Below are 19,075 nucleotides of genomic sequence, written 5' to 3' on the forward strand. Positions count from 1 at the left end.
ACCCCGGGACTGAGCTGGAGGGGCGCAATCCTGCTCCCATTGAAGTCAACGGGACTTCTGCTCTTGCTGGGTGCTGCCCCAGGGCTAGAACAGGGGCTGCAGGCCCCAGTTCAGAAAGCACCAAGTCCCATGAAAGCCAAAGGGATTTTAAGTGAGTGCTTAAGTGTTTTGCTGAATCGAGGTCTCAGTGAGCACAGCCTGCTCCCAAACGTCTCTCCATTGCTGAGCCCGGTTATGTGACGCTGAGGGGGTCCCATGTACGCCTCCTCCCATCCCAGCCTCTGCTGCTTTGGGGCCTATCTGTGGCCCCTCTGCCCCCTGGAAGGCGACTGGAACTTTGCTGGGTGTCTTTCTGGAGCACCCTTGGAGCTGAGAGCAGGTCTGGACAGAGCCAGCGTCCCGTAGCAATTCCCAGAGAGTCTGCTTGCCTGGAATGAGCCGCTGATGGGGCGGTATTATTGAGGCGGGTAGATTGGCCTCCTCAGAAGAAATGGGTTTTGCTGCCAGCCTCACACGGAGCAGAACTGGGTCTCATGTGTATCTAAGGGTGTGAAAACTGGTGTGACACATGCCTCCAGCGTACAAGTCCCTGTCACGCCCTATGCTGACCTTTAAGGTGTGGAACCCACTGATCAGTGTGTCCCGGGTCCCCCTCCATGTCCGATCCACAGGGGATGTGAGTCTGTCACTGCCCCAGCTACAGACACTGGGTCTTCAGTTCCAGCTGCAGAGACTCCTGTAGTTAGCTCTGGTTGTCATCCACCTTACGCTCCCTCTGCGTCTGGCCCACTGAGTAGAGTTAACTGGGGTGTAATTTACACTCTGAGAGGGCAAATTGCACCAAGACTCGCCCCTGATCTGGGCTCTGTGTGTGCCTGATGCAGGAGACAGACAGAGAGACAGGGACAAGCAGACCGGGAGAGGAGAATAAAATCACACCACCCTGCAGGGGCTAGTCAGAGCCAGCCAGCCCAACACTGCAGCTGCAGGGGTGTGCTCTGTACAGGTCACAAGTTCTTAGACGTCCCCCTGCTCTGTTCTTGTAGCTGTGTGGGAAGCTGTCTGGCATGGAAGGGGATGGGAGCCTGGACATCCCGACACATCCCGAGGAGGGAGGGAGCCACCTCAGCAACAATAAGGTAACGAGAATCCCCATCCCTTGGGCATTTGACGGAGGAAACACAGACGCTCGCTGGAGATGAGCAAATCGAGTTCTTCCCCGGCTCCGAATGGCTCCAGTCAGTGTTGTGTAGCAGATAGGGCATTGGGCCCAGAGCTTCTGTTGCCACCTCTGCTGCTTACCTGCTGGGTGACCATGGGCGAGTCACTGCCCCGCTCCGTGCCTCAGTTTCCCCTCCTGCCCTTGGTCTATTGTTGCATCTTTGGCTATTTACACAAGAAATGTGAAATGAAGGAACCCCACAGGTGCAACAGGGTCCAGATAACCACATGCGCTGACTAGGTACAACTTGCCAGACTTAGCTGCATTCACACCTCACTGCTCTGACAGGGTTCTGGTGGCTTCAGGGACACAGAAGACAGTGAGTGCCAGCAGCAGGCATGCGACCTATTTAAAGGGATGCTACCCAGTTCCTACACACGTCTATTCAGATCATGCACTCTGACCCCAGTATTTGATTCGACATTTCCCCCAGCACCGTTCGGGGGGGGGGAGGGGGTCTCATGTTGCTTCTTGGTTTAATTGCACTAGGAAAGGGCTTGAGATTTAGGTCCTCACGCAAGCAGGGAGCCTGATTCTGTTCCTGTGTTACTTGTACACCAGTGTAAACCCACCAACTTCAGTGGGGTCAAGCGTGATTTCCACCGAGGTGAGTTAGAGGAGAATCAGGCCCAAGGTGCTGAGAAGGTTAGAGGACATTCGTTGTGTGATCTTGGGCGAGTCAGGTAGCCTCCCCTCTCTGTGCCCCAGTTCCTCACACCTAAAGGATTAACCCCTGCCCCAGGCTTGTCCCCAGGTGACCAGAGGTGGCTGGCAGCTGCTGAGTGAAATTGAACTGTCTCTTGTCTGTTTCACTTTGCCCACCATTGAATGGACCCCAGTGGTCCCCAAACTTTTTACCTTGTGCCCCCCCCTTACCCCTGTCCGCACACCCCCTCCCTGGAGCTGAGTAAGGGGGCTGGGGGCGGGGGCAGGGCCAGGAGTGGAGCTGGGTGGTGCTCCCTCCCCGCCCCACTGAACATTCCTCCATGCCCGCCTAGGGGGGCACGCCCCACAGTTTGGGGACCTCTGCACTTGAGGGAACGGTGCAGCAGGATTTGTGCTGGGGGGGGCTGGCCAGGGTGGGGTGCAGTGTAACCCACTGAGTGCTTGTGCTCTGCAGGTGGAAGTGGTCTTCTGGCTCCTGTCCATGCTGGCCACCCGGGACAAGGACGACATGTCCCGCACCCTGCTGGCCATGTCCAGCTCGCAGGAGAGCTGCCTGGCCATGCGCAAGTCCGGCTGCCTCCCACTCCTCATCCAGATCCTGCACGACGCGGACAGGGCGCCGGGAGGCCCCCAGAGCCCCGGCAGCGGCAAGGACTCCCGCATGCGGGCCAACGCCGCCCTGCACAACATCATCTTCTCGCAGCCCGACGAGGGCCAGGCCAAGAAGGAGATGCGGGCGCTGCATGTGCTGGAACAGATCCGTTCCTACTCGGAGACCTGCTGGGACTGGCTGCAGATGCAGAGCAAAGACGGGGGCCAGGGCGCCGAGGGCAGCGCCGGTAGGGAAGGGTGACGCTGGCTCCAGCAGGGGCACCAGGGCCTGCTGCTCCCAGCGGAGTGGCGGGGGGGACACAGGGAGCAGGGGACACCTGACCGTGATGCTTCTGCCTGGAGAGAGCATGTGTCTGCGGGGGTAGGGAGGGGGCGGGTTGCAAGCATGTCTGTGCATGCACAGATGGGTGCATGTGTGACTGCCTGCTGGTGTGCCGCTGAGTGTGTGTCTGTGTGTGTGCACGCACGGTGTGTCTTGGGGTGTAGGTGTGTGTCAGTGTGCAACTGAGTGCGTGTGCGTGCACATGGTGTGCGTTGGGGCGTGTGTGTCGGTGTGGGCACTTGGGGTGTGTCAGGGTGTGTGTGTGAACAGGTGTGTCGGGGTGTGTGTGAATGAACATGGTGTGAATGTGTGTGTGTGTGCACGGTGTGTGTCAGGGTGTGTGTGTGCACACAGTGTGTGTTGGGTGTGTGTGTGTCGCTGTGCAGCTGAGTGTGTGGTGGATGTGTGCATGGTGTGTGTCAGGGTGTGTGTGCGTCGGGGTGTGTGTGTGCACATGGTGTGTGTCGGGGTGTGTGTGTGCACATGGTGTGTGTTGGGTGTCTGTGTGTGTTGGTGTGCAGCTGGGTGTGTGTACACATGGTGTGTGTTGGTGTGCAGCTCAGTGTGTGTGTGCGTGCATGGTGTGTGTTGGGTGCATGTGTGTGTCTGCACGTGGTGTGCATCGGGGGTGTCGGTGTGCAGCTGAGTGTGTGCACCTACAGGTGTGTGCGTGCGGGGGTCACTGCACGTGTGTGATTGTGAGTGAAGGCGTGTGTGCAGGCATGGCTACACACAGGTGTGTGAGGTGCACACGCATGGTGGAGGGGTGCCGGGAGCACGCGCAGGGCCTGGTTAAGCACAGGTGTCTCTCCCCTGGTTCTGATCCCCGGGCGGACTGGCCATACGGAGTCTGTTGGTCCAGTTAGCAAAACAGATCCTCTCTGATGGGAAAACAGCCCCGTCCCCTCCTGCCTGGCTGGGATTTGGGGATCCCGACGGCTAATGGATCCGGGCATCTCTGATCCATGGCTGGGCTGGGATCTTGCGTGGCCCGTTGCTCACCTCCGCTCTCCTTGCAGTGCCAGTGCCCATCGAGCCGCAGATCTGCCAGGCCACCTGTGCCATCATGAAGCTCTCCTTCGACGAGGAGTACAGGCGGGCCATGAACGAGCTGGGTAAGCCCCGCGCGGCCCCGGGAGGGGGGAAAGCTTGCAAGAGGGATCTGGGCTCTGCTCCCCCATCCCCAGGTGGACAGGGAGTGCAGAGGACACTACTCAATGGGTTAGAGTCCCTGGGGGCTGCTGTGCCCCATGCCATGGGCAGAGCAAGCCCCTCCTGCATGGCACGGCCTGGCAGTGGGGTGGGTGCCTGAGGGGAACACATGGGAGGGGGCTGGGAATACAGCACCCTGGCTCCTTTTCAATGGGACCCCCCAGCTCCACCCCCTTGCTGACAAACTAGCGGAGTCCAGGCATGAGGTATTGGCACAAAGAGGAGCGTGGGGCGGGGGGGGAGGGGGTTGACCCCCCGCAGTGCCTGGCTGGGCCCGTCCATCTCTGTAACCCCCCCACCCACACCCGGATTGTCCCCCAGGTGGTCTCCAGGCCGTGGCTGAGCTGCTGCAGGTGGATTATGAGATGCACAAAATGACCAGCGACCCCCTCAACCTGGTGCTGAGGAGATACGCGGGCATGGCACTGACCAACCTCACCTTCGGGGACGTGGTGAACAAGGTGCGGGGGGTGGGGGGAATGGAGGCCCAGGGGCTGGGGGACTTGGGAAGGTGATGGGAGGAGGGAGGGAGGTCAGGGGAAGATGGGGCAGGGACCCCAGGGTTGGGGTGTGGGGGGAGGGGATATAAAGGCTCAGGGGAGTGGAGGGAGGGGAGTGAGGACCCAGGGGCAGGGACTGGGAAGCAGAGACCTGGGGGTGAGGGCGGGACAGGGGGGTTAGGGGAATGCAGCCAGAGCAGGGGTCCTGGTGCGGATGCGACTGATGAAGGGGCCTGGAGAGTAGAGGGAGAAGTCAGGGAAGGGGATCAGATGGGGTGGGGTCTCGGAAGGGGCCTGGGAGCAGTGATCTCAGCTGGCTCTAAGCTGCAGGGAGTTGGGTGACCCAGCTGTGGTCCCTTCCAGCGCTGGCAGGGGCTCTGGGGCCCCCATGGGCTGCACTGGAGGGTGAGAGTGTGCAGGATCTGACCCCCCCACATCTCTTCCCCTTGGCAGGCGACTCTGTCCTCCCGCCGGGGCTGCATGCAGGCCATTGTGGCCCAGCTGGCCTCCGAGAGCGAGGAGCTGCACCAGGTAGGCGGACACTGGCTCCCCCAGGGCTGTTGTAGACGCCTCGGGGGTCGTGCCCATGTGCACTGAGCCATGGCATACACCTGGGCTGGCTACTGACTGCTGCACAGGGCCTGGGTTATTCCAGGCCCCCACGTGCCTTGGGGGCACTCACACAGAGTGGGGTGCCTGGCTAGGGGAGATGACTCTGGATACCCCATGCTTGGCACCCAGCGATGCATGGCGAGGCTGCCTGGTATTGCAGGGCAAAGCCCGGCCCGGTCCCTGACTTGGTGCCTTTCACCAGGACCAGCGTGTGCTGTTGGGTGCAGGATTCGCTGGCTCCTGTTCCTGCTGGAGCAGGCTGGCTGAGTCCTTGCTGCTCATCCCGCCTGGCTGCTCCACGGCAGGCCCTGGGATCATCCGAAGGGGCCCAGGAACTGCCCTTAAATCCCCTCTGCTGAGGGCAGCCAAGCGAGGAGCTGGTGCTGGACAGGACGGGGGGCTGGGAGACTTTGGGGGTGGCAGGGTGGATGGGGTGAAAGAGGGTCATGACGCTGCCCTCTTCTGGGCTGTGACCGAACTGCTCCGGTCCTGTATTGACAGCTCTGCCTGGAGCAGGTGGGCTGAGCACGGGACGCTGGCCATGTCCCGCCCTGTGTGTGAACATCCTCATCTCTTCCCCCCAGGTGGTCTCCAGCATCCTGCGGAACCTCTCCTGGAGGGCCGACATCAACAGCAAGAAGATCTTGCGCGAGGTGGGCAGCGTGACCGGCCTGATGCAGTGCGCCCTGCGGGCCACCAAGGTAAGAGGCGTGAGCCCTGCTCTCTGGGCTGCGTGTGCACACACAAAACGGGGGGCAGTTTACGTGCTCACAATGAGCTGCATGTGCAAACGCTGCCCTTGCACGCACAGAGCAGGTGATGGCTTGCACGCTCGCTATAAGCGTGTACGTAGCAGATGGCATGTGTACAGTGAGCTGGATCTGCAAACGTGGCCATGGCATGCACGGAGTGAGCATGCTTACGGTGAGTGTGCAAATGGCGGCAGGGTGTGTGTACAAAGCAGATGCACTCACAGATATGAGTGAGTTAAAGAGGCCCTGCACTAGAGGGACGCTGATGGTGATTTTATCCTGGCTAGGAATCCACCCTGAAGAGTGTCCTCAGCGCCCTCTGGAACCTGTCCGCTCACAGCACCGAGAACAAAGTCGCCATCTGCTTGGTGCAGGGCGCCCTGGGCTTCCTGGTGAGCACCCTCACCTACAAGTGCCAGAGCAACTCACTGGCCATCATCGAGAGCGGAGGAGGCATCCTGAGAAACGTGTCCAGCCTGATCGCCACCCGGGAGGATTACAGGTCAGCCTCGCCCTGAGGGCAGCTGCCACTCCCGGCTCTGATCCTAGGGTGACCAGACAGCAAGTGTGAAAAATCGTACAGGGGGTGGGGGGTAATAAGAGCCTATACAAGAAAAAGACCCAAAAATCAAGACTGTCCCTATAAAATCGGGACATCTGGTCACCCTATCCGATCCTCTCGCTGCTCCCAAGCTCCCCCAACCCCAAAGCGCTGTTCTGGTCGGTGGGCGGGATCTGGAGGGGCTGTGGGTCATTCCCAGCTGCCTTGGATCCATTCTGGCCCCTGAGTATAAGGGCAGCAAGATGTGCTGTCACTGTTGGCTGTCCCTGATGAGATGCCAATATTATTCACGGTAGCTCAGAGTATCCCCTCCAGGATGCGTGCCTCCCCCATAGAACAGACTCACGGTGCCTCAGGGAACCTTACCATCCCGGGAGCGTTACATTGATTATTCGGGTTTTGTAAATACTGTGCGCTCTTCATCAGGTCTTTCTCCAGAAGATCCCGAAGCACTTTGCAAAGCTCATTGTGCCCATTTTACGATGGGAAAACAGAGGCACAAAGTGGGGAAGTGACTGGGAGTCAGGACTCCTGGGTTCTGTTCTCAGCTCTGAGCGGGGAGTGGGGTCCAGTGGGTTTGGGCAGGGGGGAAGCTGGGAGTCAGGACTCCTGGGTTCTATTTCCAGCTCTGGGAGGGGAACGGGGTCCAGTGGGTTGTGGGGGGAGCTAGGAGTCAGGACTTCTGGGTTGCTCTGCTGGTGACTCATTGTGTGACCTTGGGCAAGTCATTTCCCCTCTTTATGCCTCAGCTGCCCTCCCTATAGAATCGGGCTGCTGTGGGGATGGATCAATTGGAGGATTTTGAGGCGCTTTGAGATCCTCTGACAGGGGGCAGCCGAGAAGGGCCAAGTGTTGTTGTTTGTTAACTCTCTGATGGTTGAAGCGGGGTGATTCCAATGCAGGGTCCATCCATGTCTTGCAGGCAAGTGCTCCGGGACCACAACTGCCTGCAGACCCTGCTGCAGCACCTCAAATCCCACAGCCTCACCATCGTCAGCAACGCCTGCGGGACCCTCTGGAACCTCTCTGCCCGGAGCCCCAGAGACCAGGAGCTGCTGTGGGATCTGGGGGCCGTAAGCATGCTGCGCAACCTCATCCACTCCAAGCACAAGATGATCGCCATGGGCAGTGCCGCTGCGCTCCGGAACCTGCTCACCAACCGACCCCTCAAGTACAAGGACGCCACCGTCATCTCCCCGGGCTCCTGCATGCCCTCGCTCTACGTGAGGAAGCAGAAGGCGCTGGAGGCCGAGCTGGATGCCAAGCACCTGGCGGAGGCCTTCGACACCATGGAGAAGCAGAGTCTGAAGAGCCAGAGCCTCAAGAAGCCCCCGAGGCACATGGACAGCCTGGCGAAGGACTACACCTCCGACTCCGGCTGCTTCGACGACGATGAGGTGCCCAACGTCTCGGCGGGGGCGGAGACCGGGAACACCTCCATCCTCTCCATGTTTCTCAACTCCTCCTTCCTCCAGGGCCAGGCCTTGCCCAGGGCCATCGTCCAGAGGAGGGGCCCGGAGCCTGAGAAGGACGAGAGCAGCAAGCCGGCCGAGCCCAAGAAGCTGCCGGCGCCCGAGGATGAGGTGTCGCTGGCGGCCGAGAAGCTGGCCAACAAGATCTCCACCACGGTGGCCAAGATTGACAAGCTGGTGGAGGACATCGCCACCCTCCACACCTCCTCGGACGACAGCTTCAGCCTGAGCTCGGAGGACCACTGCCTTGACTGGCAGTACGGCTCCGATGAGGTCCACGAGGCCCGGGCCCAGTCCTGCTCCCCATGCCGCCTCTCGGATGCCAGCAGCTTCGTGAAGCGGGAGAACCTGAGCCGGGCCCACACCCTCCTGAGGCTGAAGAAGGCTTACACCAGCTTGTCCAACGACAGCCTGAACAGTGGCAGCACCAGTGATGGCTACTGCACCAAGGAGCACATGAAGCCCTGCACCAGGGCCTCCTTCCTAGATTACAAGGAGGAGCTGCAGAGGTACCAGAAGCGGCCCAGCAGGCTGGATCTGAAGAACATCCTTGTCCACAGGCCTGAGAGGATGGAGCAGCCGGGGGTCAAGGCCAAAGAATCCAGCGAGCCGGAGAAACTGGAGCCAAGAGACGCGCACGACAGAGCCAAGAAAGCAGTGACATTCCCCAGCCCCAACGCCCCTGAGAAGGAGCCTGAGTGGAAGAAGGAGCCGGGCAATGAGCTTTCTCCCGACCCTCAGGTCCACACCATCAAACTCTCCCCTTCTTACCAGCATGTCCCCCTGCTGGAGAATCTGGCCAAGAGCAGCCCGGCCCCTGGTGCTGTGGGGCTCTCGGGTGCTAGTTACCACCCAACTCTCCCAGGCCGGAAGCAAGCCTGGCTCCCCACGGGGCTTCTCCAGACGGCCGAGAACTTGAGCAGGATCCCAGAGAAGCTGGCTGCCCACACACCAGCCCCAGTGGAGCAGGAGTCAGTCCAGAAGTACGCGGTGGAGGACACCCCCATTTGTTTCTCCCGGTGCAGCTCCCTCTCTTCCCTCTCCTCTGCTGACAATGTGCTGGATGGGCAGAGCCACAGCGAGAATGAGGTGGACAGCGACTCCTCCCTGGAGATCATCGAGGTGGAGGAGAGCGCCGAGACCGAATGTGACGTGGAGCAGGCTGAGGCCTGCGATAGGAGACAGGAGAAGGTGAAGGCGGCGGATCTGGGCCCAGCCACTCCAGGAGGGATCTCCCAACCCATCGCCATCCCCTTCCAGAAGCGCGACAAGATCTTCCTGAGGGAATCCTCCCCGTCCCGGCACGAGGACCTGACCCCGTCCAGCTCCTCCGAGAACTACATTCAGGAGACCCCTCTGGTGATGAGTCGGTGTAGCTCGGTCAGCTCCCTGGGCAGCTTTGAAAGCCCATCCATTGCCAGCTCCATCCAGAGCGACCCCTGTAGTGAGATGATCAGTGGCACCATCAGCCCGAGCGAGCTGCCGGACAGCCCCGGTCAGACCATGCCCCCAAGCCGCAGCAAGACGCCCCTGTTTGAACTGGGATCCCAGCCAGAGAAGGAGACCAGCCAGTTCAACATCCAGTGGGAAAACAACGTCAAGAAGTTCATGGAGATTACGGATTTCAAGGAGCGTTTCCAGCTGCCCCAAGATCTGGATTCCATGATCTACTTCACTGTGGAGAAACCCAACGAGAACTTCTCCTGCGCCTCCAGCCTGAGTGCCCTGCCCCTTCACGAGCACTACATCCAGAAGGACGTGGAGCTAAAGCTTATGCCGCCTTTCCCCGAGAGGAACAGCCTGAATTTTGTGGCACATGAGAAGCAGGAGGACAGGCGGGAAGAGAGATTCGGGGAGGGTAAGAGGAAGCTGGAGCGTCCAGAGCTCAATTCAGACGATGATATTGAGATCCTGAAGGAATGCATCAACTCGGCCATGCCTTCCCGCTTCAGGAAGGTCAAGACCTCCCTTGTCTCTGGCCTGCCCAGCCAGGGCTTGAATCCTCAGACCAAAAAGGCTCTTCACATGCCGGTCTACATGCTGGTGCCCACTCATTCGCACCGGGCCGTCCCCAAACACCTGCGACCTGCCGCCCGGGACCTCTTCAAGGATGACGACTCCTTCACCGACTCCGCAGAAGGCACCCCCATCAACTTCTCCAGCGCCGCTTCCCTGAGTGACGAGACCCTCCAGTACCCCCTGAAGGAGGAGGCTGACCACAAGTGCGGCCCTGGGAAGAGGCTGGAGAGGAAGGAAGTGTCGGGGTCCCCGGTGGGGCGCAATTTGGAAGCACCCCATGAGCAAGGGAGCTTGAGTCCTGCGCCAGGCAGGAAAGCAGCTTCCAACTCCTCAACGCCCACCAAGATGAGTGCAGCCTACCAGCAGAAGGGTGGGTCGAGACATGGCAGCCCTGTCCAGACAGGCAGGGGCCAAGCGGCTGAGGTGAAGAGAGGGCTACCTCCCCTGAAGAATGGACCCAACCTGGAGCTGGACTTTGGCAGGGCAGGGGCCCACCCGGAAGGCGTCCCCCCGAGGAAGGGTGCTCCCTGTGAGGACAGTGCCCCCGGGGGCATGGCCTTTCAGTCCCTGTGCCACACCACGCCGACCGAGGAGGCCGTCTACTGCTTCTATGAGAATGACTCCGACGACCTGCTGGAGGTGCGGAGAGACTCACCTAAGAGGAAGGCCAGCCCTGCCCGGGCTCAGAAGAAGGAACGCTGGAGCAGCACCGCCCCTAAGAAGGAGCCGGAGAAAAGCTCCAGGCAGCTGCTACAGGCCAAAACCAAGATGGCTGCCAAACTCCACAACAATCTCATCGTGGACGAGACGCCGCCCTGCTATTCCCTCAGCTCCTCCATGAGCTCCCTGAGCGACATTGACCTCTGTGACCACGAGGAGCGGACAACTCTGTACAAGGCCAACAGGCAGCTGACCCTTGGCCGGATGCAAGAAAGCGCGGCCTCCAGGGCCTTAGCCAAAGAGAGGGACAGCTCCCCCAGCTCCCTGAGCTTCACCTCGGACGACGACCTGCTGCAGAAGTGCATCGGCTCTGCCTTGCCCAGGAGGAGGCGGCACCCTGCTCGGCGCAGGAACGCCGAGCACAAGCAGAAGCTGAAAGGTGCCAACCCCAAGAGCACCACGGGCAAGGAGAGGAAGCCGGAGCCAAGGCACAATCCAGCGGATGAGATGGTGTCGGACAAAGGCTCGGACCTGGACAGCGTCGAGTGGAAGGCCATCCAGGAAGGCGCCAACTCCATCGTCACGTGGCTGCATCAGGCCGCAGCTTCCCTCTCCAGGGAGCCTTCCTCGGAGTCTGACTCCATCCTCTCCTTCGTGTCAGGGCTGTCTGTCAGCCCCACCCTGCAGCTGTCCCTGGACAGGAAGGATAAGAAGCGGGCTAGGAGTGGGGTAGGCCGCGAGGTGGAGAAGAGAGACCATGCGATGGCCTTTCAGGAGAGCAAGAAAGTGATGGACGTTGGGGGCAGAAACGCCAGGGCCGGGAAAAACGTAAGCCAGCAGAAGCCAATGTCAAACTTGCCAGTGGTCTTCCGAGGCAGGACAGTGATCTACATGCCCAGCGCGGTGAAGGACTCCCCAAGCCCCAGGTCCACCCCACAGAAAACAGCCACAACTAAGCCCGAAGCCGCCATCCAAAACCTCACCCTGAGCCAGCAGAGGTCACGGAGTCTTCACAGGCTGGGGAAGGCCTCGGAGATAGCCGACCTCACCTTGCCCAAGAGGAGCGCCACCCCTCCTGCCAGGATCACCAAGCCCCACTCCTCGGGCTCCTCCAGGACCTCCACCCCCTCCCAGCCCACCCAGAAGAAGTTAACGTCGCCCTCCCAGCTCAACAAGCAGCTGCCATCTCAGGGGGTGAAAGTGGGCAGGAGCTCCCCAACAGGCTCCACCCCCAAAGCGCTCCCCCAGAAACCCCCAGCCACCAAGCAGCACAAGACCCAGAAATCCCCCGTCCGCATCCCCTTCATGCAGAAGCCGAACAAGAAGATGCTGCCGGCCAGGAGCTCCATGCCGGTGCTGGAGGAGCACGTGGGCAGCCCTAAGCTGAAAGGCAATGGGAAGGGCATCCTGCCGACCGCCCGGCTCAATTTGGTGCGGATGTCCTCGGCCAGGTCCAGCGGCAGTGAGTCGGACCGGTCCGGCTTCCTGAGGCAGCTCACCTTCATCAAGGAATCCTCCAGTCTCATCATGAGGCACCGCTCCGAGCTCTCCTCCTGCGAATCCGTGTCCTCGCTGTCTCAGAGCGCTTCCCCCAAGAGGAGCAGGCCAGGCCTCCCAGCTGTGTTCCTGTGCTCCTCCAGGTGCGAAGAGCTCAAGGTGGCCAAGCCGGTGGTGACCAGCCAGAGGCCAGTCATCTCAAGGACCCCGGCCAACAACAAAACTTCTCCCAGTGAGAGGCCTCCTCGGAGGACCAGCTCTGAGAGCCCTTCCCGGCTGCCTGTGAAGACCAACACCCCCTCGCCTGAGCCATTCAAGAGGTATTCCTCCTCCCCCAACATCAGCATCATCAAGAGGACCAGCAGCCCCTCCTCCGTCCTGTCCTCTTGCTCCGAGTCATCAGCCAGGAGAAGGAAGAGCCAAGAGGCCTCCAAGCTGACCCCGAATCCTGCAGTGGGGAACCCGGGGCAGCAGGACAAGCAGCAGATGGCGATGATGAAGGGTACTTGGAGAAGGATCCGAGACGAAGACATCCCACACATCCTCAAAAGCACCCTGCCTTCCTCAGCCCTGCCTCTGGTCAGCACCCTGGAGGAGGAGACCCCCAATGCCCAGATCCCCATCCAGAGGAAAACCAGTGATGCTGTGGTGCAAACTGAGGACTACCCCACCACCAAGACCAACTCCAGCACCTCTCCAACGCTGGAGACCCGGGAGATGCCCAAGAGCGAGACAGAGTGCCTGACTTCGATCAAGGGCACCGTGCCCATCTCCTTCAGTCATGAAGGACCAACTGGTTCTGTTGGGAGCTTCCCCTCCAGCAGGCACAGCTCCCCCAGTAGATCCGCCCGGGTGACTCCCTTCAACTACGTTCCCAGCCCCATGGTAGCACCAATGATCAACAACAAATCGCTTGAAAAAATGCCAGCTTAAGCCGCTATTGCAAATGTAAAGAACACCTCAACTGTGGTGATAGTGTATTAAAAAATGAACAAAGCCCCAGGCACCCTCATTACTGCACCTCCGTGAGGACAAAACTCTCGTTCATGAAGAGACAGAAGCTGCAGCGTTTTTGTTTTCTCGAGCTTAACAAACCAATGAGGAACTTTTGCGTTGATGTAACTGTTGGCCAGGAGGGTTGGGACAGTTTTGATTGAGACACACACGAAACACCTGGAGAAAAGCAAGTATTTGTTCCTTTATTCTCTCCGCCTTTTCTTTTTTGTTTAATGGAGCTTTGGAACCTTTACCGTCGGGCGCTGGGAAAGAACCAGGTAATCGCCCACCCCTATTCCCCTGACATCTGTGTTCTGTTGATGGCTGTGCCAATGTCTTTACTGCAATGTCTGATCACCATACACTCTAGTTTAAGGAGAGGGATTTTTATCCTTGGAGCCTAGATGGCCACAGGTGTCCTGCGTGAAGGGATGAACTTTAGCAGTGAGCCTGTGGGACGTCTTGAGGGCCTCACAGTTCACAGTTTTTGAAGAACTTTGAAGCAGCAATTAGCCAACTTCCCCCCATGACCTGCTGTCTCCTAGACAGTCCAATGCCAGGAGGGGCTGTAGGCCCATTGTCTCCACGCTTTCATTGAAGCACAGTTGGGATTTTCGATCCGAGGACAACCAACAGGGGTCGTTGATTCACTGGGGTCCCTCTAAGTTCTCCCAGGAGGTTGAAATTTCAAAGGGAACTGGGACTGCTGCTCTTTCTATTTAAAAAAACAAACAAACCCAACCACCAAGAATGCTTCAAGCAAAAGCCTTAATCTTAGGTCTCAGCTGCATGCTTTGTCTCACATGTCGGCACTAATATCCACATATCCAAATAATCTCAGCTGATTTATAGAAACACCTTCAGAAACCCACCCATGGACCAAAGGCAGAGAGGGAGAGGGGTGAGGTGAGGGGATCTGGGGAGGATTCTACAATGGGGAACAGAAGAAGGGCAGAACCTCTCCATTACGGAACCAGCCATTTGCACAGTGCGAGGCCTGTAATTATGGTGACTGGTTAATCTGCTAATGACTAACTTGCCAGGATTGTGTTTGCGTTGGGTGTCACCCAGTGTCTGGGGGGAGCAGAGCAGCACCTTATTATCGCCAAGGGAGGAGGGTTGTTATGGAAACGCTTCTTGCAGCGCATGGGGCAACGCCAAGGAGCTGGGGAAAGGAAAGGCCATTTTTGTTCTTTCGGCGGGCCAGGGGGACAGGTCTGGGGAGGGGAGGCTGATTTATGCCATTCATCCTCTTTGTAAACTCAGCCCCACTATGCAGGCTTTGCGCTAACGGTGGGGCCCGAGGCGACTCCTCATGAGCTTCGGGGCCCCCCTTCAGTAGTTAGTCCGGTTCGCTCTCCAGTGCCGCCCAGGCAAAGGGTGGGAGGGAGTCACAGGCTGCGGCGGGATGTGAGGAAGGGAGCGAGGTCTGCACCAGTGCCCCTTGAGCCTGGCCTCTGAGGGAGAGTCGCTCATCGGGTGACTAATTCCCATGGAGCGGGAGGCATGGAGTGAAAATCGCCCCTTAAAAATATGGTCCTGATTCTCGTGGTTTGACACCATTGTCGCACCATTGAGGTCAGTGGCATGGGAGTGACTTCCTGATTTGCAAGCGGGAAACAGGAGACAGAGAGAAAGAGGCATGTCTCTCTCTCCATCCCCATTCCTGCCCCCAAAGATACTGTGCTTTATAGGTACACTGGGACTTGGGACTCCTTCTTTGTTTCAGGGCCTTGCCCGATCACAAGCAGGGAGCAGAGGGGGTTGCCTACCACACGTTTGGGCTTTGTTGTTACAGGTTCTGTCCAGCATGGTCAGATTTGGCTTTGAGTAACAGTACAAAGCTCGGAGGGAAGCTGCCGACGTGACTTCCTATGATCAGGAGGGCAGATTTTAGGGGTGAAGTGGTATTTTTAAAAAAAGGAGGCATTCAGAGGGTGTCAATTTGGCCAGAACCTGCTCTCTTTCAAGAGTGTTATAAATTAATCAGAATGCCAGATTTTTTTTTTTAAATCTGCTGAATAATAATTGTATGGTAGGTTCCAAAGGACTAGACATTTGCAGGCCTCCCAGATCCCTTTGCATTAGCGATGACTAAGTGCAGGGTCTTTATGACGGAGGCAGGTGTTCTTACCAGGTCATGATGGCTCAATTCCAAGGTGGGCTATTCCATTCCGCCTCCCTCGAATTATCCGGGCTTTCCAGCTGGATGCAGGGCACAGCTTGATTTCCACAGCTGGCAGCATTGCTGTGTGCTGTTGAAAGGAGCCACGCCGTTCAGCCCCAGAGGTGGCTTTATTTCAGTGGCCAATGAAGATACTTGCATATAAAGGTGCCATTGAACAGGGTAAAATGCTGGTCTCATTGAAGCCTATGTACGTTTTAGTCACTGACTTCCCAGGGGCCACTATTCAGTCTGTGCTGTGCAAAATGCTTTGGGACTCTTTTGAATGAAAGATAAGGATGGCTATTTCCTACCTGTAATACAGTAGCAGCCCCAGTCCCTGCCCCGCCCCACTGGGCCGGGTGCTGAACAAACCTAGCTGGGGAAACATGCCCCCCTACCCCAAGATACGCTGTAGAAACAGGAGATGATGGGCAGGAAGGGGATAGTGGGGTAGGCTGGTGCAGGTCGGAACAAGGACAGAGCAGAGCTATCAGGGCTGTTGCAGCCTTAGGGGGAAAGGCCAGCAGAGTGGCTCTAGCTTAGGACTCTGGACAGCTGGCATCAAGGATTGTTTTGCCACAAACTCCCTGGGTGACCTTGGCCCTCATTGTGCCTCACTTCTCCTCCTGTAAAATATGGACATAGCCCTGCCTCCCAGGGAGGTTATGGGGATTGAAGGTGGCAAGGTGCCCGGGTGATATGGTAATGGGGGGTCAGATATGTACCAGCTCCAGTGGAGAGTCCGAGTCTCACAAGGTCCTCACTGAAAGTACTAAACCCTTGGCGGGGTGGGGAACATTTTCGAAAGTGTCTAAGTGGCTAGGCGCATAAGGGCTTGTCTACACCTGGAGCATCTCAGGAAGAGCTATTCAGAAAGGCCGCCACGGGTGGACGCTCGTACTCACTTTGGCAGTGCGGCAAGTTCAACAGCGCCACCATATTTCTAGTCCGGAATAAGAGGCTGGCGTTCACAAAGGGGACTTGTGCATCCAACTGCCCCATTTTGGAGCTGCATGGAAGGCCCTTGGCGCCGACATTTTAAGTCCTCAAGGTGCCAAAATTGTCAGTTTTTCAACAGAAACCCCCTCCCACAACAAAATTCCAGTTTTGGATTAAAACCACCTCTCAGAACAGAAAAACGTGATGGAAACCTGACAATGCATCACCAATAAGGGCTGAAAAATATTGTTTCTTTAGAATTTTTTCATGGGAAAAACCCTTCCCAAGCCGCTCTACTAAGCCCCTGACTTTGCTTTCGGGAGCTAGGCACGCCGTTCAGATGCGTCATATTTTTGAGTGACTCGAAGCCTGGTGAAAGGACAGCCCTGCAGGTGAAAGGCTCCAGTCGATCACAGAGCAGGGCAGTGGTTGGGCATCGACCGCCCCATGTGCCTGGAGTGGACAGGCAGCCTGGCAGATGGGCCCCATTCTGCCCTGGTGGGGGTGGTGCCATTCAGTGCCACGGATGGTTTTTATGAGGTGGAGATGGGTCCACTAAGAACTGGACGAAACCCACCAAGTCACAGGCCCTCCCCCAACAGCCCTTGGATGGGCTGTGTGAGGTAAGGAGGGCCAGCCTGGACTCCTTCTCCCCCAGCAGCTGCTTAATGCATCCTGCAGTGGGAAGTTCCCTCACAAGGTTTTTTCCTCCTTTATCTGGGCATTTTGAAGCAGTGCTAAAAGCAGAGGCCTGGCCTGGTGCTGTGCTCTTCATGGTGTCTGCATTCAGTGTGCGAGCAGGGGAAGTGTAGGGGTTGGGGTCCTGGCCCCCTATAGCCAGCGTCCCCAGCTTGAGTCCTGCCTGCTAGCCTTGTCAGCCAGGCCCTGCTCTGCAAAGCTGCACAGCGAAAACCACCTCACTCAGGTTTGGGGTTGGCTGGCTCTGGGGCTGCTGTGGTGATTTGCACCCATGCACACTGGGTGTGAAATGCCACAAAGTTGGAACTGCAGCGGTTTCCCCCTGGGCTTTACAGTTTTGAGTGATGACCCAGGGTGCCAAAAAGAGCCAACTGGGGCCTGCCTCTTGCCCTGAACGAGGCCACTTGCTTTGCCCCTGCCTGCCTCACTATCTGTACATGGGCTAATACTCCTGCTTCCCTCTGCCTGGGGAGCAGTGAGTTAATTTGTGTTGGAAGAGGCTTGAGTCACATGTGTTACAATTATTGTTACAAAAATGAAGCAGGGGCAGCATGGGGCTGCTGGGGGGGAACCTTACCCTTGTGGGGCCTGGCATGCAGCTGACAGGGGAAACCCCGAGGGGCCGTCATAGGCGCAGGCTGGAGAGGGCCCTACTGGTTGCAGCTAGAAGAGTTTCTGGTTGGAGCAGCGAGGCACTGTGCTGTCATCCACCCTAGGGACCAATTGCTGCACTGCCTAGAGGTGGGATTTTAGCTTGTGATGGGTCTTTTTCAGGTCTCCGATGGCCCCAGGGGCTTATGATCTCAAGGGAAAGGTGCTGGGGCAGGTGGGTGTTCCAGCCTCAGCACCTGGGTCATGGCTTGAACTTTCCTACCCTTCACCCACCCGCCTCGCCTCTTCCAAACACATGCTGGCCTAAGGCCCCAAACAGCAGCTGCTGGACCCAGCCAGCCGCCGAGATGCTGCATCTGTAGGACCCAACGTGCCCACACCAACCCCAGCTGTGGCAGTCAACAGCCTTGATCCCCTTGCAGAGAGGCTGGCTCCCCATCAATTCCAGCAGCTTCTCTCCTCCCACCAGGGATGATTGCTGCATGGCCTCGCACAGCCCCTACATCATGCCAGAAAGGGTTGGGCTGTAACATGGGGGCAAACCAGCCCCTCTGAGCCCCCGCTCCCATCCCATCCCGCTGTGTGGGATACACACCATCTCGCTCTCTGGGACATCGCCACTGACACAACCCCGGCAGGGGATGAGGAGGCAGGGGGCAAACTCAGTGCCGTGGGAGTCAGCTCCACATGAAGGTTCAGCCTTGGCGCGGTGGGAAATTCCCAGCCAGCTCAGGGGCTGCAGTGCTGCAGTTAAACAAGCAAAGGTCTCGTCTCTCCCCCCCCAGGAAAAGAAAGAGTCTGAAAGCTCCCCCCACAGGAGCAACACACACCATCCAGTCTGAATGCTGTAATTAATTCAGGGTACAACCCACCTGTAGTAACAGGGGAAGCCTGCATTACCTCACCATTTTTGCAGTAACCATTTGTTTAACTTTAAAACACAATCCCCCCCCCCGCCCCCCACAGCTGTGCTTTCTGTTCGCCTAGCATCCCCTCACTGTAACCCTCGGCTTCCATGCTCGGCGGTCGAGCAGTGCGCTGGGTGTTGAGCCGTCTTGTTTTTTGCTACTGGTTTCTTCCCCCACCCCCTACCTGCTGTATGTACGTATTAAGGATGTTATTTTACTGGGGCACTGGACAGTATTAAAATTAAAGCTGTGTAAATAGGAAGCAGGTCTCTTTATTTTTCCACCCTGCTAAAAAGGACTGCATGGCCAGTTGGAAGTGGTGGCCAGGGGTGGAGCGGGGAGGAGAGAGCCAGCAGGGGATAGGGAGGGGTTTTCATTTAATATACAGAGCTGGTTGGTTCCCCAGCTGGCTTGAGTTGGCGGTGATTCACAGGCACAGCGTCCTGCTCACCAGGGAAAGGGTGGACTTAGGGTTAAGGCACAGTCTTGAAGATCTGGGTTTAATTTCCAACTTTAACACAGACCCGCCCCCGCTTTCCATGCCTCAGTTTCCCCAGCCATAAAACAGGGATAATACTAACCTCTCACACCATGGCTGTGGTCAGGCACTCGGATACTCTGGCCAGAGAGACCAGGCACGGAGCTG

The 19,075-nt window shown here is 58.0% G+C and overlaps 1 protein-coding gene across 1 annotated transcript in view; it reads left to right on the forward strand.

Annotated features, from left to right (window-relative positions):
• APC2 (APC regulator of WNT signaling pathway 2) overlaps positions 1-18,685 on the forward strand; it is a 46,535-nt gene extending 27,850 nt beyond the window's left edge. Inside the window, exons 8-15 of the mRNA XM_084614289.1 lie at positions 1,047-1,139; positions 2,343-2,727; positions 3,842-3,937; positions 4,356-4,495; positions 4,988-5,065; positions 5,731-5,847; positions 6,186-6,400; positions 7,383-18,685. Of these exons, the coding sequence (XP_084470415.1) occupies positions 1,047-1,139; positions 2,343-2,727; positions 3,842-3,937; positions 4,356-4,495; positions 4,988-5,065; positions 5,731-5,847; positions 6,186-6,400; positions 7,383-13,041 (6,783 nt within the window). The 3' untranslated portion in view covers positions 13,042-18,685. The remainder of the gene's footprint in view (positions 1-1,046; positions 1,140-2,342; positions 2,728-3,841; positions 3,938-4,355; positions 4,496-4,987; positions 5,066-5,730; positions 5,848-6,185; positions 6,401-7,382) is intronic.
• Positions 18,686-19,075: the final 390 nt, after the last annotated feature.

Source organism: Lepidochelys olivacea, assembly GCF_965140295.1.
Source record: "Lepidochelys olivacea isolate rLepOli2 genome assembly, chromosome: 25".
Classification (NCBI taxonomy): Eukaryota; Metazoa; Chordata; order Testudines; family Cheloniidae; genus Lepidochelys; species Lepidochelys olivacea.